General features: G+C 37.0%; 1 protein-coding gene across 1 annotated transcript; it reads left to right on the top strand.

The window, feature by feature from the left end:
- Window positions 1–10,769: 10,769 nt before the first annotated feature.
- Window positions 10,770–24,701, top strand: LOC145780474 (coatomer subunit delta-like). Its single transcript, XM_082592085.1, has 12 exons — window positions 10,770–10,847; window positions 12,528–12,651; window positions 15,476–15,615; window positions 16,262–16,441; window positions 16,685–16,775; window positions 18,111–18,213; window positions 18,674–18,832; window positions 19,580–19,745; window positions 20,280–20,427; window positions 22,025–22,214; window positions 22,659–22,788; window positions 23,337–24,701. The coding sequence occupies exons 1-12, from the start codon at window positions 10,845–10,847 to the stop codon at window positions 23,424–23,426; spliced, it is 1,524 nt and encodes a 507-aa protein (XP_082448211.1). The 5' UTR covers window positions 10,770–10,844; the 3' UTR covers window positions 23,427–24,701.
- Window positions 24,702–24,733: the final 32 nt, after the last annotated feature.

Below are 24,733 nucleotides of genomic sequence, written 5' to 3'. Positions count from 1 at the left end.
CATTGATTTACCGCTCTTTTTCAATAAATTATTTGTAGGCTAGTGTCAGGTAGATAGGCCTAGGCCTATTCTCAGAGATTCTTCCCTAGCTGTAGCCCTTAATTAGCGCCCAAAGAAGATATGTTTCTGTGGGTTCTTTCATAGGATAGCCTACAAATATTTCGATACAAATATTTCGTGAAATCACGGTGAGACCCAGACTAGCGTAGGCTATAGTTCAGTTCAGTTCAGTTGTTTTTGTTTCTGACCATCATATCAAAAACAATACACGTCAACATAGCAAAGATCGAGAAAAAGGTAGAAGCGACAAAACGCGAACATTAAAACGTGCTTGTGACCGAAGTAAGTTATTGAGTTGAAAAAAATTTGGCGCGGTCACAACACCTTCAGAAAAATTTAAGATGTAAAGGGAAAATAAAAAAAGAAAATGTTACAAAAATAACAACAACATATATTTAGGCTATAGCTTTATTAGCCCACATAGCTTTAGCTGATATATTTAATATTTGTATGGACAGTTGCTATGAAGATCGGCCATAGTGCGTTATCAAGAGTGCTGATGGTCGTGAGGGCAACACGTCTTGATGCGTTTAGCTCATAGCAAAGAAAAGCAAGGCAGGCAAAGAAAACCCCTCAAAGAAATCCTACCACGGGCAAAGCCATTTCAAGCGCAACGCACCATGCTTTGCACGAATCACAAAATGGATAGGCCATAACTTGACGACATGAAAACAATGACAAAAACAAATAAAACAAACTAGCAAAAACAACATCATCATCTTGCGAAAATCCAATTATACCCAGGAAAGTTAGCCTATGTCTTGAAGATATCAAGCGTGCTTTGTTATAAAGTTGCGTTGATAAAGCGATAATTTTAGACCCCAGTCAGCTAAACTCGTCACCTCCACACCAATCCAACGTTAGCAAACGTTGGATTAATGCAAAAATGACAGGCATCGCTAGCTGGGATGTAGTAGTGGCATGTCACAGTAGTATGAGAAATTTGGGTTACCGTGTGTTTTACACGTTAAACCAAAATAAAAGTAAAAAAAAAAATTCAATTCGGCATATTACGTAGAAAAAATTGCAGACAAACGAACAAACAATAGCATGACGATCCAGTCTAAGACATTGATATAAAAAACAATTGTATAGTCAAAGACAGTAGCCTATTTTATAGTTTTTCATGACTTTACAAGCTAACATCCCTTGATCAAAGTGTTGCGACCGGGCAAAATCCTTGTAGGCTGTTAATAGGAATTTCCAGATAATTTCTATGTTATGAAAAAAAGGGTATTATTTTTTTGGTTTGATGGACGGAAATAAAAAGCAAACAAAAAAACATGATAATGATGACTAGGTAGGCTATCTGATAAATTCAAAAACCAAATCACATCTGATAAAAGAGTTCAAAAGACTGGCTTTCATTTAGCTGCACTTTGTGAATGAAACAATTTGCAGAGAACAACACTTCAACAACAATTGACTAATTGACTGAATCTTTATTCTCGGCCGGGAAAAACTTCATTGCGAGCTTGGTCCTGGCAATTTCGCTTATCGGTACTTGTAGAGACTTTGAACCACTGACGTGCAGGCCCGGTCACCGAGATTAGCAGAGTAGCCTAAAGCAGTGGTTCTCAACCTTTTTGTTTTGACGGACCCCTTTTGGTACCTTCGAAGCGGTCGCGGACCCTTAATTTTTTTTTATAATATCTGAAATTTTAGTATATCGCTTTTTCTATAATGGAATCAAATGTTTCATAACTTTCGAAACAACACACTTAGAAGAATTTGCTGAACTCGCGACGCACGCCAATTCATGACATTGATGAAATTATCTTATGAGCAATATGTTGGGACACAGCATCAAAAATCAGTAATCTATATGTCGATTTGATGTTTTTCTATAAATTTTTATTCTGCGACCGTTACAAAGAATTTCTCCCTTTTTTCATTTCTAATCAATATAATTTCGTTATAGTCTTTGTCACTGCAAAACTGTGAGTGGTGAGAGACTGCTGACTAACGTTTCTCAAAAGAATTAAGTTGAACATAGCCTTATTAAAAATTTGTTTCATTTATATGAAATTTTTTTAGTTAGGAAGCCAAACATTTGTGTAATGTCCTTTGAAAGTTCAGAAGACATCACACCAGTTCTTTGAGAAGTAGGCTACAGTTTGAAAATCACGGTAATACACAAATAAAGCACAACCAACCAATTTTTTAATTTCGTAATTTATCAATCATGCTGCAAACTCGGAAACTTTCACGGACCCCTTGAAATCGCTTCGCGGACCCCCGGTTGAGAACCACTGGCCTAAAATTTTCCGATTGTTGAAGTAGTGTTGCCGGAGAATTATTTATCTTAGCGCCGTTAAATTAAGTGCTTGCAAAATTAAGTGATAAAATAAAGCTTCAGAAAGGGGTGCGCCAAGGTGACACTCTTTCACCTGTCATGTTTAGGCTACAGCTGGAGTTGAAGAGATATTCAAGAGGCTGAAATCTGAGACTGGACTTGTCATTAATGGACAACTGCTGAGCAATCTCAGATTTGCAGATGACATCATCCTTTTTGCACAGTCAGAGTGTACTCTACAACAATTGCTTGGGAACTGAATCGAGAAGGGAAACAAGATGGAATGAAGATGAACAAGAAAAAGACAAAAATAATGTGTAACGAAATAGCAGGGAAACAACCAAGGACGGGTATTTTGATAGATGGAGAAAATATAGAGGAGGTTGATCAATAGGCTACAAATATCTAGGGAAAATGATAACACCAGGAAACGACATCGAAACTGAGATCACCCAAAGGATAACATCAGGCTGGAGAAGATTTGGTCAATATAGCACTTTTTTAAAGAGCACAAACATTTCAATTAGCCTAAAACGAAAAATCATGGACACCGTAATATTGCCAACATTAACATACGGAGCAGAACTATGGTCACTCACAACACAACAAACAAAAAAACTGGCAGCAGCGCAAAGGAACATGGAAAGAATAATATAAAACATAAATAGAAAAGACAAGATTAGAAATGAAGTCATCAGAAACAAAACTTGTAGGCCTACCGTATCAAAGATGTTATAGAAACAGCAACAATAAACCTAAAGTGGCAATGGGCGGGACATGTAGCAAGAATGACAGACAACAGATGAGCCAAGATAACCACAGAATGGACACCAATATATGCAAGAAGAACTAGAGGGAGACCAAAAAGAAGATGGCAAGATGACATAGAAGAAAAGATTGGCATCACCTGGATGAGAACAGCAAAAGACAGAATGTTGTGGAAACATATGTGGAGGCCATTTGCCAGCAGTGGCATGAACGGCTGATGACGGTGATGAAATGAAGAGCAGTCCTTAAAATGCGTTGCTCTGCGAAAGTCTAACCAGCGCCGCTTGATCTTGAAACTTCTTCAATCACGAAGTCACATGCTAACCAACTGAGCTATCGCGCAGGACAATCGGAAACTTCGCTCTGTCAAATGTCAATGACCGGGTCCGCGTTAGTGGCTCAAAGCCTTTACAAGTATGCAAAACTACCAGGACTAATATTAATATTTTGAAAAAGCTTTTTCAGTCGGAGTATAATTATTCAACCAATCAAAATATCACTTGCCAACAATCATGCAACTTGTGACACCACTTAGCCCACGCAACCTATTGGGCAGTCTACCATTTTTACAATGATTGAGACAGAGATCAAAGCAACGATGTGTAAACTCAAGGTGTGCATTTCATCAGTATATTTCAAGAGCAGCTTTCCATTCAGCAATAGGCCAATAGACTACCTAGTGGATAGACCAGTTTATCAACAACATTTTATTTAACAAGCGAAAACTTTAATCTGTTCGACTTTCTGATCGGGCGGGTGTCAGTGATTCAAAGCATTTGCACATAAATAAGAAAAACTGCAAAAAGTGGATCTTTTGAAAAAGTTTCTCAGAGCGAGAAGAACAATTTGAGCAATCAATTGATGTGAATCATTGGAGAACTTTTAAAACGTTGTTGCAAAAAACAGCCGCTAGAGGGTAGTGCATTGAAGTTTACGAATTTTGAAAGAGAAACCCTAACTTTTGTCTACGTGTTCTGGAAATTGTAGGACTCTTCATGTTCAGCATATTTTGGTGTTTAAACTTTGAGTTTAAAAGTAGTAAAGTCGTAAACATTTCAACTTTATCACCAGTCTGAAATAGCTTATTGAGAAATAATTTGTACAGGTTTTCAAATCTTATAGGGTTAAACTTTCAAAATATACCTTTCTACAAGAAAAGCTTGTTATTAATCTTTGTTTATCATAAAATTTGAAGTCACAAACAGAATAGGTGATTGTGTTTTGATATGTTTAGTTGTTTACTGTATGTAATGTTTTGCTCAGCAGTCTGATATTTTTCTAAGAGCCTAGCTATCTGGAAAACTGCTATTTAAGATTTGTTGATGTGGTTGGGTTGATGTGCATATTTGCGACCATTGAGATAATTGCATCCAATTCACATTGTTTTATTAAGTGGATCACGTAGAATTATTCAACCAATATGACAGCGGTGTTCGGACACATTTTGGAAATAAAACAGCAATCACAAAATGTACTATAGTCAAGTGGGGTAAAAAAAGTAGTGGGGTTATTGGGATAAAAAAAAAACACTTACCATCTCACATCTAAAATGAGTACCGTACTGTAGATATTCACTCAAATTTTTTAGTGTCTGTTTAAGTGGTCTCTGGTGATTACTTTGAGGGGTAGAGGAAAAATATTGGATTTGACAAAGAAGAGATATGTTAAATAGAGTAAATATGGCCAGCAAAAGGTGCAAAAAAAGGTTCGGAGGAATTTATTAAACGTTTTTGCTAAATTTTAGTGATAGGTAGTATGAATGTTTTAATGTTATATTGTGAGTACTATGTTGTGAGGCTACTAGATGCAACAAAGACTGGGGCCTCTAAATGTTTGTGTAAATTATTATTGAGGTGTTTTTTTTACCCCAATAAAATTCATTGATTTGGGTAAAAAAAAACAGTGTATTTCATGGAATGTTTTGGCTTTGTATTGGTGTTATGTCAACTGCCTAGCAGTAAATCACCAAAAAATACAAATACAAACTTCTGGATGCGTCAGTGCCAATGCATGCATGTGTTATGCTGCATAACATATGCTGATTGTGCATAACTTATGCACAATCAATTGATGTTTGTTGGAATTGGGGGTCCGAGGTTAAGGTTAGTGTTGTGGGTTAGTCGATCAATAGCGCAGATTGAGAGTACAGAGTGATCCATTGATCAATAGTGCACAACACATACGGTACAATCATACATGTTACACAAACTGTTGTTTTATTTCCTGTCTGGTGTTTTTTAGTTGTATGTTTATTTACAAACTACTGGTTGATTTTTTAGGATTCACAATCAGCGAAATTTAATCGCCCACTCGCATGTTCAAACTAGAACTGCAGATAAAATTCAAGATGGCGTGCATAAGTTACTAGACACAATTTTTTGTCTTACTGCTGTTTTTATTACAGAAATGAGACTTTGCGATTTCACAATGTGTATTTTAATACAAATTGCATACAAAAATTGTGGGCAAAATCGTTTACATCATCATCATGACCCATCCGGTCGATTTCGATTATGGGTTCAGCATCTCTCACAGTCCTTGATATATGAGTTACACAAAGCTTCTTTCCTCTGGTGGAGAATCATTAACACTACATATGAAATCCATAGCAAAACATATGAAATCAATATTATAATAATAAAGAAGAAGCTGCTATACTAACAGGTGTTTTATTTTTACTCCAAAGCTGGGGTAAAAAAAAATTCAGGTATTTTGTGCATAATTTTCAAACCAGTTAATGGTTTTAAAAAATTTCATTGGGGGATGATAGACATATCGCTCACCTAGAACCGAACTATGTTATGTCCAATTTTTGCAAAAATCACTTTTTCAACTTTTCTTGGGTTTTGGACATAGCTCTATCTGATGGCATGCTCAGATTTCTCTTATGTCAATTATTTTAGCTTTTAGCCTATGTTAAGTGCTGCAGAAATTTCAAAATTTTCAAACAGAACTGTGCTATGTCCTTCCCTGGACTTAACATAATGTCAACCTATTAACTGTGTCTGGACATAACATAGTATGTTGGACTTAAACTAGTTGCTACTTTTGACTGATTGAAAATGCTGGACATAATACATGTTGTGAAAAGGTGATCTTCTGGTTGATGTATTGATGGTAAATTCTCAGCACATTTTTGACATTGTGTCACTCAGGGATGACACAGGCTGTGTAAGGCTGGTTGCTATGGGTCATTTAAAACCAATCCTACCATAGAGACAATCACTGATTTTAGCCAAGTTGTTGACTTCAAAACATTTGTGAATGATTCACCACAATACTCACATATCATTCGAGGCTCAACTTTTGATTCTGGGGTCCACGTCTTTTAGGCGCAGACAGTTAAGCGCCGGTCAAATAGGTGCGCACACTGTGGCATCAGGATATTTAGGTGCACAGCACTGTGGCGTCCATTCATTTAGGTGCTATTCCATGTAAAGTCTGCAGATTGTATCAGATTGGCAGGTTTGGCAAAACCTAGTCGGAGTTTTGACGGAAAACTAAGTTATTCTTCACTCAAGCCTACCACCCGCTTGAATATAGCCTACGGTATATTTTTTACTAAAGCAATGCCAGATACAGCAGCTTCACTCACTGAAGCCATGACTAACCACAAATAAATGCACGCGCATTAACAAAACAACATATTTTTCTTTTCAATAGAAACATTTTGTGTGAAAAGCATTGCCCTACCTGCCAAGCTGATACAATCTGCAGACTTTACTAAGAATAGCATGTATATAAATGAACGAGTGCCACAGTGCTCCGCACCTAAATATCCTGACGCCAGTATTGCCGCCTATTTGACCAACGGTCCAACGCCTAACTGCCTGCGCCTAAAAGACTTGCTCACTGATTCTGACGGTGAAAAAATACTGTGGACCAAGATTATGCAATTAATGTTTTGCTAGGTAAATCCAGTCAAGCTATACTTTAAGTACAAATATTCAGAGCCGTCTTTCAGTGAGATAGACTTCATAAAATCAAGTCGACAGAGCAGCAGACAACTTGCAACTGAATTTTCATTGCCGTTAGTTATGGAACTACCCAAATGTTACAAATCACAGCTGGCAGTAAAAAAGGACAAAAAAGCCGATTTGATGAAATTATGCAAAAAAACCTCATTCCTCCACACCACCACCACTTTTATGCAGACATTCCAGAAGTAGCTGAACAGTGAACACCTATGCTAGTTTTGCTTTTGTTTCAGCTGGACTCATCTTGACTACAGTACTCAAAAGAACTGTTGAAAATTCTGAGATACTAAGTATCAATTTTGCTGATATTTAGGTTGCAGAGTTATTAACTTTCCTTGTAATTTCATTATGTTGTTTGTTCGTTCTGTAGATACTGTTAGAAATTAGCATAGAGATTTTATTTAACCATTCCTTGAATTCTAGTTTCATGAATGCATCACTGGTTTGTGACAATGATTAAGGTTGTCAGATCAACTAATTTAGTAAACACAGTATTGTTTAATAACTTACAGTGTTATGATTGGGATGTTTTTTAATGTCCAGATGTTAATTTAGTTGAGCTGTTGGAGATTATTTCAAAGTCTGATGAAAGTTGGTGATTAGGCAGCTAAATTTGATATTCAGAAATCTCAGTTATGGTTCTATCTAACAAACGTGATTGCAGCATTGAGCAATAAACCTTTCAGCTATTTACTAGCTAGGTTTTTTGAGGAGGCCATGTACCAAAAGTCCAAATAAGACCTGGCACATTTTATAGCACTATTGCAGAAGATGTGAAAGAGTATGGCAAAGAAACAATTGAACATAATATCACACAAGTGAAAAGATTGTGTAGTACCAAAACAGGAAATCATGGTTCTACACTGTAAAAAAGTTTACAACTGCTACCTGGATGCTTCCATCTCAATTTATAGCTCCATCTAAAATTGTTTCAATGTAAAAACAGTGGTTACAATACTTCAATCGATTTTATAAATATGCTATGTCCGTTATTTTATGAAATTACCAGTTAGAATTTTCAAAACCAAACAATGTTAAGTCCGTCCGATACTTAAAAAAACACTATATTGCTCACCCTAGTGGTTAAAAAGTATCATAAATTATGCCCAACAACCAGCAAGATATTACTAGTCACACTGGTATAAAATATTGCATATATATCGGGAGATAATTTACAAAAACCCAATTCAAAATCTATTTTCCTGTTTTTCTCAAAACTTGAAAAATGGACATAACATAGTTCGGTTCTAGGTGAGCGATATATACATGGTCTGTATATTGTGACCAACTTTAGTGGTCATACTTGATAAGTTAAAAAATCTAGGACAACCTTTCTGAAAAAAAATTTTTTTTTACCCCACTTGACTATATTATAATTTTAATACACACAACAATAGTTCAGTTCACTTTATTTTTTGTTTTTTTGGCAAAAAAAAAGAAAAAACATATACAAAAACGGGTGCAACCTAGTTTGTACCCTCAGTTCGTACCTTGAAAAGATCGAGAAAAAAAATTAAAAAATTCAAAGTCGCTGATTGCAGTTTCCGCAATCATTTTAAAATTTTTCCCCTGAAAAGATCGTGAGAAAAATTAGCTCAAAGCCGAAGTCCACTGATCGCAGTTTCCGCAAACATTTTTCCCCAGTTTGCGCTAACCCTAACCATAGAGTAATCTATGCTCTAACCCTAACTTTCGCTGATCGCAGTTTCCGCAAACATTTTTCCGCAGTTTCTGCTAACCCTTACCCTAATTCTAACCATAGAGTAATCTATGCTCTAACCCTCGCTTATCGCAGTTTCCGCAAACATTTTTCCACAGTTTTCGCTAACCTTTACCCTAACCATAGAGTAATCTACATATGCTCTAACCCTAACCCTCGCTGATCTCAGTTTCCGTTAAACGCAGTTTCCGCTTACCCATGGATCACGGAATTAGAAATTAATAAAAATTAAAAATAAGAATTAAAAATCTAATTAAAAGAATAACCCTCGCTGATCGCAGTTTCTGTTAAACGCAGTTTCCGCTTACCCATGGATCACGGAATTAGAAATTAATAAAAATTAAAAATAAGAATTAAAAATCTAATTAAAAGAATTAAAAATCTAATCCAGTGATCCATGGCTTACCCTAACTCTAACCATAGAGTAATCTATGCTCTAACCCTTGCTGATCGCAGTTTCCGCAAACATTTTTCTGTCGTTTTCGCTAACCCTAACCTTCGAGTTTGTTTCAAATTGTTTGGGAAAACTCCAATCAGCGACTTCGGCGTTGCGTTATTAAACTGCGATCAGCGACTTCGGCTTTTTTTAATTTTTTCTCTCGATCTTTTCAGGGTACGAACTGACTGTGCAAATGGTTCAAGGTACGAACTAGGCTGCACCCTACAAAAACACAATAAACACAAATAATTCGTACAACAAGGATGGGAGCGAAAGACCAAAAAGTCACCATAAGTCAGCTGCCACCCAAACGTTTAAACAAAATACTTGTGAAATACAAAATAAGTTACTTGTTAATACAAAATACAATACCACCAAATTATTACTCTCTTAAGCAGGGGCAGCTCACTACCGGTAGTGTGTGCTGTGTTGCTACAGCACTCCCATGAAAGTTTTCACAAAAAGTTTCTCAAATATCTTAGCTTTTCTTCTGCCCAAAATATATTTTATGTTCTCTGTTCACAGAATTTCTGACTGTTATAAATGTAAATTATATTTGGAAACTTTGCGTGCTGTGAAATATTTTGCACAAGGTTACAAGTAAAGAGACACTCAAATGTGATGTTGTAAAGCCACAAGTTTTTTTTAATTGCCAAATACAAACGAATAGCAAAACAATATGTTTTGAAGCAGCACACGAGTATAACACGAGTGTTGAGGAAAAAAGGCAGTGTGAAAAGTCAATGAGCGTCTGGTGTCGTGGTAACGTCAAAAGCAGCTTACGGCGCAATAGCGACGACATTGTGAATCCGCCTTCCTATTGTGAAATTACGCATTGTTAAGTGTTACGTAATAAACCAATTATTATAGTAGTTAAAAGTTTTGCTGGTTAGTATTACGGTACGGTAGTCTTAGTTACAGAAGAACACAGCTAGAAAACTAATACTTTATAGGATAGGTCTACTTCCCATCCTTCGAAAAAACTGCTTGAATGTAATATGTCATGCGATGAGCAACTTATCTACAATTCTACATCAAAAATGTAAAGTGACATGGTTACGGTTGAATTTTTGTCGAGTAGGTAATGAAAAAAATAAGCGTTTTCTTTTATCATTTAGAATGTGTTATTCACATTTGTTTGTTGATCCTCCCCTTCAAAATATTATACATTTGCAAAGCTCTCAGTCTCAAGTAAGCCAAGGTTTACCTTAAACTTTTGTCACAATTTAGAGCTAACATATTTTCAGAATGCATCAAATCAAATGTAATTTTTCCGAGGGAGACGCCCTGCTGTTGTATTCGCCTTCAGCAGACACGCGGTCGGGGTGCGCCTGCCTGCAGCCCTCCCATTTCTAGGACTCACCAGCCGCCACTGCTCTTAAGAGTATGAAAATGTCCTTTTAATAAAAAAGTTCACTCTGTATTGTATAGGCTATTATATTATACGTACAACAGAGATATATTTACATGTGGAATTGTGTTTTGTTTCATAATATCTTTTGTGTTTGCAGAGTGTTAGATTGAACTAGTTTGTATGGTTTAATTAACATATTGATACAGAGATCAGAAAGTCAAACCCTAATTATGGTAAGAAAACTACACCATATTCATTGCTTTATTATGCAAATCTTACATTTTGTTATGATGCAGTATTTTTGATTTTTTATACCAAAGACAGGCAAGACACAACAATACCACAGGGTTGAGCATTACAACAGTATATATTTTTACATATTTACAAAATAGTTTAACAATCAAACGTTTTCGGCTTAACCTAAGCCCTCATCAGGAATCTGAAAATATTAATAAAATGCAATAAATTTCAACTTCTTAAAGGTAACTAGCTAACTAATTGTAAGCATCAAGAAATACGCAGCGGTTAAAAGCAATAGTGTGGAAAACAAACAGACGAACGGATTTTTGTACTTTAGTGAAAAGAGAAGCATGTTTACTTTCTGAATTTTGTGCTCTCATTTTTTTTTTTGCTGAAAAGACAAAGCATTCCTATAAGTTTGCATCTAAATGACAGCATCTGTGACGGGAGCAAGTCTTTTAGGCGCAGACAGTTAGGCGCCGGTCAAATAGGTGCGCACACTGTGGCGTCTAGATATTTAGGTGCGGAGCACTGTGGTGCCTGTTCATTTAGGTGCTATTCCTAGCAAAGTCTGCAGATTGTATCAGCTTGGCAGGTAGGGCAATGCTTTTCACACAAAATGTTGTAGCCTATTGAACAGAAAAATATGTCATGGCTCCCGTGTGTGAAGCTGCTTAAACCGGCAATGCTTTTCACACAAAATGTTATATTGAACAGAAAAATATATTGTATTTTAATGCGCGTGTTCGGCATTTATTTGTTGTTAGTCCAGGTTTGCGTCGGCGAAAGCTTTATCAATAAATTATTCAAGTTTCCAAACAAGACTGAGTTCACTTTTAGTGAGTCAAATAATAACCACACTAAACATCAGTAAAAAATATACCGTAGCCTATATTCAAGCGGGTGGTAGGCTTGAGTGAAGAGTAACTTAGTTTTCCTTCAAGACCCCGACTAGGTTTAATAACGAGCAAAGTCGCACCATTATGCTTGCAACTTGTAGCCAGGGTTCATATGCCCTATAGAAATGTATTTATGTAGTACCTAGACTCTAGGTACTAGACTCTACGCTCTAGGTCCTAGAGCGTTGTCTCATACGAACTCGCCACACGACCAATCCATCCCGAGTAGAAGTCATTTCCACACGCGCATTAACAAAACAACATATTTTTCTGTTCAATATAACGTTTGTGTGAAAAGCATTGAACTACCTGCCAAGCTGATACAATCTGCAGACTTTGCTAGGAATAGCACCTAAATGAACAGGCGCCACAGTGCTCCGCACCTAAATATCCAGACGCCACAGTGTGCGCACAGCTATTTGACCGGCGCCTAACTGTGTGCGCCTAAAAGACGTGGACCCTCTGTGACAATCAAACATATTATGTGTACTGTGTAGGATTGTTTTTATTCATTGTTGACCTTTATTCAGAGGCAGCTGGTAGATGACAATTATTTTCAGGCAACATCAATGCAACAAACAAAAAAATTACTCATTCTGTCAATTTTAGTTATCAAGCCTGTATCCATGGTTCAAAGCCTCCACATCTACAACTATGCAAAACTGTGAGAATTAAGTTTCCAGACTTTTCAGTTCAATGATAAAGAATCTCACATACAAACAAGTTCAGCTGGAATTTTTAGTTATTCCTGTTAAATGCATTTTTTGTTTTCAGGTTCTTCTTGCTGCAGCGGTTTGCACAAAGAATGGCAAAGCCATTGTTTCTCGTCAATTTGTTGAAATGACTCGGTCGAGAATCGAGGGCTTGTTAGCCGCATTTCCAAAGTTGATGAATACAGGTAGGTCATCCTGAAGCTGTTCACATTTTGTAGCATTTTATTAAACCACATGGCACATGTTGTACAATTTATGTTATTTGTTGGCACCAATAATACCGGGTCTGCTACTATTCGGCGAGTCCGATTCGAAGAGTTCCCTATTCGGAGACGGCCTTTTTCGGAGAGTTTACTTTATATTCGGAGATTTTTTGAAATTTTTTTTTTAAATTGTTATTAATTTTAAAAATTAGGTATTTAAAAATTATAGGTTTACTCTAAACTGCCACTTAGGTTTTTACTTCATCTTTTATGGCAAACGCTATTTGGCAACTGCCTTTTTTTAGTTGACACGTTTTCGTTGAGACTATCTCATTAACCCCTATTGTTAATCATGAAAACTGTTGTTTTGATGTAAAACACATATTTTGAACGAACCCAGACAACAAAATTCGTCATTTTTACATTGATTCGAACGTCTGCAGACGTTGAATCAATGTAAAAATGACGGATTTGCCGTCTGGAAAGGCACTCAAAGGTGAACGCTGGATAAAATACAAAAATGCAAAAGAAACGATATTGTGGAATAAAATACAAAATTCTCTAAATAAACAGAAGAATCAGACATACATCTCTCTGTTATCATTTTTAATGTAAAAATTCCTTTTTGTGGTCTCTTTGTCTGGAACAAATAAAAACTGTGCTGTCTTGTTGAAATATCCGATTGTAGTTTTGGTCTCAATCTCATCATCATGATTCGGAGTAAGATGTTTGTTAGATGATTCACAAGGCTAATTGTTCTGTAGAGTGAGCATTCTGTTGCTCCGGTTTTCTTTGGTAAAGTTATGAATATGGAACGTACCATATCACTAGGGTCTTTCCGGTGTCGTAAATATGATTTAAGATCTCAGTGGTTAGGTCTAAACTCCACTCATCTAAAGCTTCAAGAATTTCAACGATAAAAGAAACGATATTGTGGAATAAAATACAAAATTCTCTACTGTAAATAAACAGAAGCCGTCGTTGGATTTAGAATTTTGTAATAGTTGAGGATTCTAATATATTCTAAGTTTGCATGCTGAAGGCGACGCAGGATACATGTCAATTTTATCTGAGCAAACATTAATAGTTCAAAAATAAATTTAATTCGCTTTTTAGTTTTAAGATCTCAATGGTTAGGTCTAAACACCACTCATCTAAAGCTTCGATAATTTCAACTATAAAAGAAACGATATTGTGGAATATCCTAGTATGCGTATCCTAGTCAGCTAAAGTTCTCTTTTCTACACGATTTCAACGTTTAGCGACGTTAAAACGATGCAAAAACGGCAATTTCTGCTGGTCGGGATAACTAGGCTACGGTATTTCAACGTTTAGCGACGACGTTAAAACGATAGGCCACACATTTGGTTATCTGTTACTACAATGTAAAAATGAACTGTTAGGCTAACTGGGTTCTTGGAACAAATTTTTACTGGTCGGGATAACTAGGCTACGGTACCCGATAATTTCCTTTCAATCCAAGCTGTAGGCCACACATTTGTTGATCCAAACTACCGGTAAGCAGTTTAACTATTCAAAAGTACTAACTTATAGACATAAACATGATTTTTTTTTATTTTCCTTTCATATCTTAAATTTTTCTGAAGGTGTTGCGGCCGTGCCAAATTTCTTTCAACTCAATCACTTACTTCGGTCACAAGCACGTTTTAACGTTCGCGTTTTGTCACTTCTACCTTTTTCTCGACCTTTGCTATGTTGACGTGTATTGTTTTTGATATGATGGTCACAAATAAAAACAACTCAACTGAACTGACATGACGAATTTTCATTTAATTGTTCAAACATTTTATTTCCATTTTCTCTGCACGATTTCAACGTTTAGCGACGTTGAAGCAATGTAAAAACGGCAATGATAAATAGGCTACGATACCCGATAATTTTTTTTTTTCTGCACGATTTCAACGTTTAGCGGCGTTAAAATGATGTAAAAACGGCAATGATAATTAGGCTACGGCACCCGATAATTTTCAAAAAAAGTTTCAAAAAGTCTCTGAATAGGGAACTCTCCGAATCGGACTCGCCGAAACGGGCCATTCTGAATATTACCCTAACCCTAGCCTATTTGTCTTACTCATATTTTGAGTCAGAGATTTCCAACCTGCTGCCCGCCTGAAAATTTTGTGCGACTTTCTAGTTATTTTCACTCCAAGTAGGCTAGTATTTTTTGGCAAAATTGAAAAATACTGACATTTAAAAATATTTTACTTCATCTCATGAGTTTTCTGAGATTTTCCGCACCTTAGCAGCCTTCATACCTGATTCACCACCTGTCCAACTTGCGAACTATGGCACGGTTAGGCCAGTGTTGAGCGAAAGTCACTACGTAATGAGTGGGTGTGCGCAGCTCTGTGGCTTCTATGTGTGTGTTATTTGTTCCTATTTTCAAACATGAAATTAATGATTTTAATTGTTTTTTATTTATATATATAATTATATATATGTAACCTTTTTCTTGAAATTTAATAGGTTTTACGGCCCATTGATTTATTTTAAATGACAGTGCGGCCCACTATAATAAAACGTTGGACATCCCTGGTTTAAATATTTTAACATCTCAAATTTGGTATTTTTACATACGGTAGTTGGAAAAAATTTTTTCAAGATTTGTGATAATAGATTGTGTTTCATACTTCACAGTGAGGCATGTAATGCGTGGAGTTTAGTTTTGAGTTATGTTTGTTGTTTATTGGTTTTAATTTAAACATGCAAAACAATTTTTTAATCATTGCATTGTTATTTGTACTTTACTTGATTTATGACAACATTAATGGTCTGACTTTGGTAGGCAAACAGCACACGTTTGTGGAAACAGAATCTGTACGTTATGTCTATCAACCACTTGAAAAAATGTATATGGTGCTTATCACAACGAAAAACAGCAACATTTTGGAAGATTTGGAAACTTTGAGATTGTTTTCTAGAGTTGTAAGTTGTTTTTTTGTATTGCCGGAATGCCGGAGGTTGTGTTCTATTGGATTATATATATTCCAAAAATGTTTGAAGTATATATATACCGTATTTGTATAGGCTGTATACTAGTGTATATATATTGTATAATGTATATCATATACAAATAATGAATTTAAATAAGTGTTGCGCCTGGTGATTGTTAGGCCATCTAGCATGAAAACCTTAGGTAGCTCATGACTAGTTTAAACTCATTAGTTTTTTTATAATTGCAGTAGTTCTGCTAGCTGCATTGAGCGCTTTATTTGCGATTGCTGCAATTTATTATTGGAATATGTTGTAGGCTATAGATAAAATATATGCAGTATATATTACATATGCATTGCTCTTTGCAGATATGTTGAGTATTTATTTATATATGTATACTTTATATACAAATTTAGATACGATTCGTCATTGCACTTAACTAGGGAACTGTGTTTCGACAGCGAGTGCAAACCGCTACTACCACAGCGAACTTGCAGCATCAGGTCGAAACAGGTCGTTTGTATCTTTACGTTGTGAAGCAAACAATGATCATGCTGCTAAAAGCGAAACTCAATCTATTGCATTTTTTGAGATTTTTTTTTTTTTGCATTTATGAAAAGATCTTCAATTGTTATAGATCCCTGAGTATTGCCATGTCATCGACGAGGTGGACGTACAGGAGCATGCCTTTGAGCTCATATTTGCTTTCGATGAAGTTGTAGCCCTTGGCTACCGTGAAAGTGTCAATCTAGCTCAAATACGAACCTTCACAGAAATGGACTCCCATGAAGAAAAGGTCTTCAATGCTGTTCGTAAGGTGAGTTTGCTTAGGATAGTTTTTAAGTACCTATTTGTAAATCGGCCTGTTCGTTGTTCAGTATAATTGCAGTTACATAGCAATATGTTCAGTATCACATAATTTGAAAACGCACAAGAGTTGAAGAACACATTGTGAAAAAGGTGCACCACTTTAAAAGTTTTGTCTCTAAAGATGTGGTGCAACTTGTGGACATCCGATGATGTGTCCATGTGGATAATTGTAGCATCTTGTTTGTAACAGTCTCAAGTGGATGAAACGCGAGCGAAAATGCGTCAAAAAGCGAAGGAAATCCAACAGAAGCAGCGTGATAACTTCCGCAAAGGTGGAAGAGGTGAGTTGATCGAATATCTATGTTTTAAGTGAAGATCCTCGGAAAAAATAAGTTGAAAATTGTGCTTGTAAAGCTGGGTATAAGATATTGTTTTTGGAGCATTTCCAACTCTGTCTTTGACATCCTCATTTGGTTCCAACTGGGATGCTGCATTTGCTGATGCCATAAGCGTATCCGGGAGTTATGTTTAAAATGATGCAAGAGACAGGATTGGCAACCTTTATCTTTGAATCACCCCTTACTTACTATGATCTTTAGTGGCTGTGTTCAAACAAACTTGCGACAAACTGTTGGCTTTCGGCATATGTGCAATTCCATTTTATAGTTTTAATCATTGTACCAAATAGCCACCAACATACAGTACACCTCCACATTTGTCCGATACCGGTACCTTACAATTATGTAAGTCAGTGGTTTGTACTAACAGTTTTGCATTTGATAAGATTCAATTGAAAAGGATAAAGTTGTCGGTAAGTTCTGACTCACGTAATAAGTGGCAACCAAACTCAACCCAACGTTTGTTGCTGCCGTTAGAGTAACTTTTTTTTTTTTTTTATCTTGCATTCAATTTCGAGTGAAGTTGAATCACATCTATCAAATATTATATGGAATAGTTTATGAGTAGTTTTAATGAAGAGCAATACTTTGTATACTTGGTGTTCTTTCAAGAAACTTTTAGTTTTCTTGGTTTTAAAAATTAACATAGGAACTTTTTGTATTGTATTCTTCCACATCTGTAGAATAAATTCCGTATTTTCATTTCTTTATGCTAACATATGCAATAGTTTAACTTAACGTAGATTGCAAGCAAATGTGCTTGATTCTTTGCCGTTGTTGAAAACCAGTGCTGTGGAGTCGGGAGAAAAATGCTAGCTTCGCGGTTTGTAACTGACCTCGGCTTCAGTGTTGCCAGATTTTGGAGGGTTCCAGATTTTTTAATTTTTGCCATTTCTTTTTTTAAAGTTTAGTTTCACTTTAAGTTGTCATCGAAATTGAAACAGTGACTTTCACAATAACTAACAAGAAAAAACACTTCTATTTTTCAGTAAAGTTGTTGAACTCTATACGGAAAACAAGAAATATTTTTTTGAAAAAATATTACAAACAAGATTTTTATTGTTTATCGTTTTTTATCAAGTCGGAGTTGGTATTTTTTTTACCGACTTTCTAGATTCCGGACATGACAAAATACTTTCGATTCCACAGCCCTGATGAAAACACTCGTTTTGCTGTACAGATCAGATCTAATTTTCTGCCTACTTGTTTAGCGAAATCAAGTTATAAATAACAAACGTTATAACTTTTTATGAATTCATGTCATATTTATCTAAACAGCAATTGAAGGAGGTTATGGCGGCAGTGGCGGTTCAAGAATGGGAGATATTGTCACCAAACCCACCGCCCCAGAACCCGCAAAGACAAAGAAAATCCCACCAAGGTATATGAACTGTGCTTTTTTGAATGAACAATTTCTGACAAAGCTCAATGTGTTTTTATATAATGGTATATCTATGGCGAAGATGTGCTATAGCCTACTCTTTCTTTCATAAGGAGTACCTTGCAAAATATTTTTTATCTTGTTATTAACTTTGAGAATGCAGTACTTTGTATTATTCAAAATCTGTACCATGACCTACTTACTGAGTATATGTTGCTAATTTTGCTACGTTCTGGACATACAAGCGCCCATAAGCATATGTCACATTCTAAATGTGGCAAAATGTTGGTAATCGCTTGTATTTCCTTCTTGAGACTTGAATTAAATTCTTGTTATGTGTTCCTATTTTTTTCACAAGTTCATGAAAGATTGTGTGACATCAGCACTTCAGCAGTTACCAGATGAGGTAACATCATTGTTTTGATTACTTTGTCTAATCAGTAACACTGTTACGTCACAGGAGCAGTGGTAAGGCAATGAAGCTTGGCGCTAAGTCTAAAGATGTCGACCATTTCGTGGACAAACTCATATCAGAAGGCGAAGACGTGCGATCGACTGCATTCAAATCTAAGAAAGCTGATGTAGCTAAGACGGTTGTTCCCACTGCTTTGACTGAGAGGTTCGTGTCATAAAAAGTACAGTAACAACTACATACATTGGAATTTTTGTCTTTCAACTTTTTTCAATTATAATCGTGGGAATCTTCATCCTTCACCAAGAAAAAGTCTTCTGGAGCTTAGTCTGGCAGTTTCCCATTCTCGTATTGGTTTTGAATCACTAACGCAGGTCCGGTCACCGAGATTGAGAGATGGGTGCAGTCTGTGATTTTTTCCACCTACTAGATGCCGCTGTCCTCAAATACCTTACTCAAGGGCGCAAAGTTTGATGAACGAAGTAACAGTTTTGCTGTTACTTCGTTCATCAAATCTGCCTCTGACCACCTGGGTGATTAGGATGATCAAAGTTACTACTGTCATGGTTAGGTAAAGAATGTGATCATCAATATCCTGACATTCAGACTGCTCTTTTTGTGCTCTTGCCTAATGCAGTTCACATAAACTGTCCTCTCGCTTGTGGATCGGACAAGTGAGGGTAGCTGGTGAAATCCTATTGAACGTCAAACTTCGTTATGATATGATACTTCAAGAACATGTGATGAATTACACTTCCCATAGTGAATTATTGTCGTAGTATGATCCCTCAGGTTCAAAGATATTTTCTTTTACTACTCCATGTTGGTAATGCTTCCCGGACTACAATGAGAGATTACAAAAGAGCAACCATGCCTATTGTTTCATTCAGTGAAGCTGAAAGTCTTTGTGAACGTCATAACAACTCATTACTTGCCTTGTCCAATTATATTCAGTATCCACCTCCGCATTGAAGAGAAGATCAACATCACAGCCGAGAGAGACGGAGGTTTGCAACAGATGTTGGTTAGTGGGATGTGCTGGCTTCGTATATCGGACGACCAGCTTGGCTGCATATGCATACAAGTGGAGAATAACGATGACAAAGGCTGCCAAATCCAGGTGCTTTACTGTCTATTGATATTTGATTGTTTTTTTGTTGTTTTTTTTTAAACGAAAAGTTGATCTTAATAATACCATCGCTATTTGAAAAAACGTGGCTGCGTACGTGCACTACTTGCCAAGCAGACCACATATGGCATGTTGAGATGTCGATGTTCCAAGACGTCCCACCAGCTCTGGCATATGAGCGTTTGGAACGGGCTAGTGGCCCTGGTGGAGGAAGTGCGATCTAAACACATCAGTTTATTCGAGTTATAGCACATGAACAGCGTTGTGCAACTATGCTCAACCACAGCCTCGTAGGCCATACCTTTTGAGGTAGAGGATCAAGGGAAGGAAACCTTTATCGCATATTGCGGGGTGGCGCTCCTCGCCTTTAGCCCTTGATTACTCTCATGATTTTGAACAGCAGCTGTTCTACAGAGAAATGCCTGCTTAGGGCTATGGCTTGCAAGCTTGCTGTAATGCAATATTGCCATACCCCTTGTGGTACCCTAAACTTGCTCTTCCAATACAACCATACATTGTTATTAGACGCACCCTAAAGTGGATAAGAAAGCATTCTTGTCGAGCGGGGTGATTGGGTTGAAGGACCCTGACAAGCCGTTTCCCATCAAGCAAGATGTGGGCGTCCTTAAGTGGGGGCTGAAGAGTGCCGACGAAAGCCTCATGCCTCTAGCAAGTAAGGGTTTATTATATTTTTTCGTGTAATTTTCTTTACACTGACGCTTTGTGCTTAATCTATAACTACATTCTATCTGTCGAGATGATCTATAATTTTGCTCATGTTTACCCAACGCTTCCAAAATCAAAAGTGATCTTGGTACAAATTTGTGGGAACGAAGTTTAAGGGCTTGGTTTAGCAAAACTTGGCCAGTTTTGTGAAATCTGAGCTTGGTAATGCTGTTCTTTATATGCAACCATTGTAGAAGCGGTTACAAGCTCACATTTGTAGTGTTTGGTATTACATCTTAGTTTATATTTAAGAAAAAAAATAGGTTGAATACTTTAACATATTAACGTCCACCTTGTAGAGTACAAGTCAATTCAAAGAGAAACAAGAATTTATTAGCTAAACTTCCATGTTTGATCAACTACACCATTAATATTTTTCAAAGTTTTCATGTCCAGCTTGAAATTATCTTGTTGCAGATCGCGATTTCGGGTATTAAACCCTCTTCAGTACAACTATATAAACAGCATAGTACACTAAAATTTACAGCAGTTCACTTTAGAAAATGACAAAATTGTTATGTGGTTGCCAAGAAACGAATTAGTCTGCGAAATTAGTCTACGAGCAGTAATAATGACAATTTTTATGCAAATTATGAAGGCAATTGGATCATACAATGTTCAAAGAAAATACATTAAAAGCATTCTGGGAAGTATTTAAATTCTAACAATAAAAATGGGGATCAGTCAAGCTGACATACGCCCAAATCTGAGACCAGTCAAGCCAGCCTCCTGTAGAATGATCCGAGCGAGCCGGATGCAAGATACTTCAAATCACTAGTTAAAAGGGGGTTTGACAGATTTAACCTTAAATAAGCGTAAAGTTTGTTAAGGGTCCACGTAAAGCAGATACTTATGCGTCGAAATTGTCGTCTTGGCAACCACATAACAATTTTGTCATTTTCTAAAGTGAACTGCTGTAAATTTTAGTGTACTATGCTGTTTATATAGTTGTACTGAAGAGGGTTTAATACCCGAAATCGCGATCTGCAACAAGATAATTTCAAGCTGGACATGAAAACTTTGAAAAATATTAATGGTGTAGTTGATCAAACATGGAAGTTTAGCTAATAAATTCTTGTTTCTCTTTGAATTGACTTGTACTCTACAAGGTGGACGTTAATATGTTAAAGTATTCAACCTATTTTTTTTCTTAAAATTTCGACGCATAAGTATCTGCTTTACGTGGATCCCTTAACAAACTTTACGTTTATTTAAGGTTAAATCTGTCAAACCCCTTTTTGATTAGTTTATATTGTTTTGAATATGGTCATTGGTCAGTCATCAGCATGCAGACTTTGCGCTTGGCTTGTACATCATAAGCAGACGAAATTCAGCAACAACACGGCATTTAACAGGATAATAGATTGGACAAGGGCTATACGCATAGCGGAAAACGTTTGCTATATTGGGTTTATGTTGTCGGCCTTGTTGCTGAGTTTCATATGTTTATGGTTAAAAAAAGTAATCTACCTACCCAGCTTGTAGATGTGCAATAATGTTAATGTATTGTACAACCACGATCATCACTCACTTACCTTCAACAGTCAATTGCTGGCCGAACGAGGACGGCTCTGGTGGATGTGACGTCAATATCGAGTATGAACTTCAACTGGAAAGCCTGGAGCTGATTGACGTCACCATCACCATACCAGTGCCCTCTGGTGTTGGTCCTCCCAACGTCGCTGACGTAGATGGGGACTTCAAGCATGACTCGAGGAAGAATACCTTGGAATGGTGAGTTTAAGAGGTCACGTGCTTGGTTGTCAACCAGGAGAAGTCTCTCTTTCACGTTTTGTCCTTTAAACCTCTTTGACCACAACCGAAGTGCAAATGTGGCTTTACCCGATTTTTACGTGTAGTCGATCTTGCGTCGCTTTAAAATGGACGTTCCAGCTACTAGACGTGAAAAAGGTTGGATATTAGTTAATAGTTATGGATGGTGAAATGAGGAGAAGATAGATGTGTAAGAATTAGAAAGAAAAAAATCTTCTGACTAATAAAAAGCGCATAACTATTAGAAACAATGACAAAAACTGCTTGTATCTTATATCAGGATATTGCCAACCCAATAAACACACATGAGGTAAACGTGCATGTTTGCATCCACCTAGAACAAGTATTGCAAGTTAAGAAGGAATCTAGAATAAATTGATTTTGAAATTAAGATGTTCACTTTAGGTCTCTCCCCTTGATTGACTCCTCAAACAACACTGGATCATTGGAGTTCAGCATCCCTGGATCCCCGGACGACTTCTTCCCCATCAATGTTTCCTTCCATGCAACCAAAAAGTCCTTCACTGACATCCAGGTTTGTAACCCATCTCAATATCGCTTGAAAGCACAAGCATTAGATTTGTTGACAAGTGGCCTGTCGTCGTATCCAGGCTCACGCCAGATGCTTGAAGATTTAGATCAAGTGGATGGGAAGGCAAGGAAGCCAATCTTCATGTCCATCTTCAGGCATGCCTTTAAGTGTCTTTCCAAGTACACAGCCGCATGCTGTTGAGCGGTGTCGAACTGACGTCCTTTCGATTGCCGTCCCAAAGCTCTCACCACCCTACTATGCGCAGCCGCCAGTGGTCGATACCATGATGCAGTTTGATATCATACCAACCATACATTATCTTGTACAATGCAAAGGTTGGGTCACTCAAATATGATCAGATGGAAGTTTAAAGCTTTGTCACAAACCTTCAAGCCATTCAACTGCAGACGATTAAACCATATAAGCTAAACTAAGCTTTAAGTTAAGCTTACCTAAGAAAGAAGCTAATGAAGAATCCTCGCAACTTATGGTTGGTTGGTTACTACCCTAAAGTTGAATACCTCTGAATTTATTTTTATATAAAATCTTAGATTACTGGAGTGCAAATGGTGCAAAGCAAAAAGCCGGTCAAGCATTCAAGCGAAACTGCACTACTGGTTGAGAAGTACGAAATAGTGTAAAGGAGGCTTCGTTGCCATCAAGATATGAGAACGCTAACGTTGATAATTGTATTTTAACTTGCTCTGTTTGCTTGGGTCGTTGCTTCTGTCGCAGCCATATTGATGCCCACCCACAGACAGTTTGTTTGATGCGTGCCATTTCAGTAGTTTGCGATTGGCAACACTGGTTAAGACTATTCCACCATTGTAAGGGCACCGGGTAGTCTTTATATGCTCATCCGCATAATTTGCGAATTATATTTAATGTAAACTTATTGTGCTACAACAGTGACTCAAATGTCATTCTAGTTGCTGTACCAGAGCATCATCTGTTGTTTTCAAACAGCCACTCCATGCATTTCCGTCTCAATGCGGTATATAAACTTTTATCTAGTTGTAAGTTTTTGATAAAAACCTTTATGTGGTTTCCTTAACCCCAGATAGGAAAATTTGTCATTTTTACATTGATTCAACGTGAATAAATGAAAGCAGCTAATGTAATAGTGACGGGTTTTGCTGTCTGGCTTCGTCTCTTGAAAATCATTGTTGTGACGTACGTTGGGAATAGAAGTTACTCGAGACTTGCTCGTACCAAGGCTCTTCTACCTGGCTCTCTGCTGTCTACACTTATATTTCTGCAAGTAAAGTATGACTTTGTTATGACGATCAATTCCATCTGCTCCACAAAACTATTTTATAACGAAACTCCCATGTCTAGTTAAATCGGTTATACGAATGTCATACAGTGCAATAACCAACCGGGTTTACAGTTTCAGTAGACGTTTATCCAAATAGAAAATCTCTTCTATATTGTTTTTAGTGTTTTTGCTACTTGATAAAGCGGAAGGTGTTTTTATAAAGAGATCAGTTGGATACGCGCCCGATTTTGTGAACTAAGAAACGGTACAATCGGCAAAGCTGGACCCCTCTCATGGTGTGCTGTTGACCGACGCGCTTCAACACCTCTCCATTCAGCGGCACCTTGTGGATGGAATACTTCACAGGCAGCAATTTGACAAACGGAAACTTCACTCTGTCAATCTTAGTGACCGGATCTGTATCAATGGTTCAAAGCTCATAATGAACTGCCAAGAACAAGCTTTCAGTCCGATGATAAAGATGTCTGCAATCCATCGTAATACAATTGACAAGTTTGGTCTAATTGCTGCCATGCTCGACATGCTTCCTAAACATTGCCTCTTATTTTGCGGATATGCCAATTTTCTGGTCCAGTCGGTCGCGTCAACCTGACAAACATTGTTGAACCTGTTGCCGAGTTCGGTATCCACCTTCAGTTTTGAAGCCACTAGTGGTTCTTTCAAGCCGCT

The sequence above is a fragment of the Aplidium turbinatum genome, chromosome 12 (assembly GCF_918807975.1).
Source record: "Aplidium turbinatum chromosome 12, kaAplTurb1.1, whole genome shotgun sequence".
NCBI lineage: Eukaryota > Metazoa > Chordata > Ascidiacea > Aplousobranchia > Polyclinidae > Aplidium > Aplidium turbinatum.
This window is presented reverse-complemented; position numbering and strand designations above follow the sequence as displayed.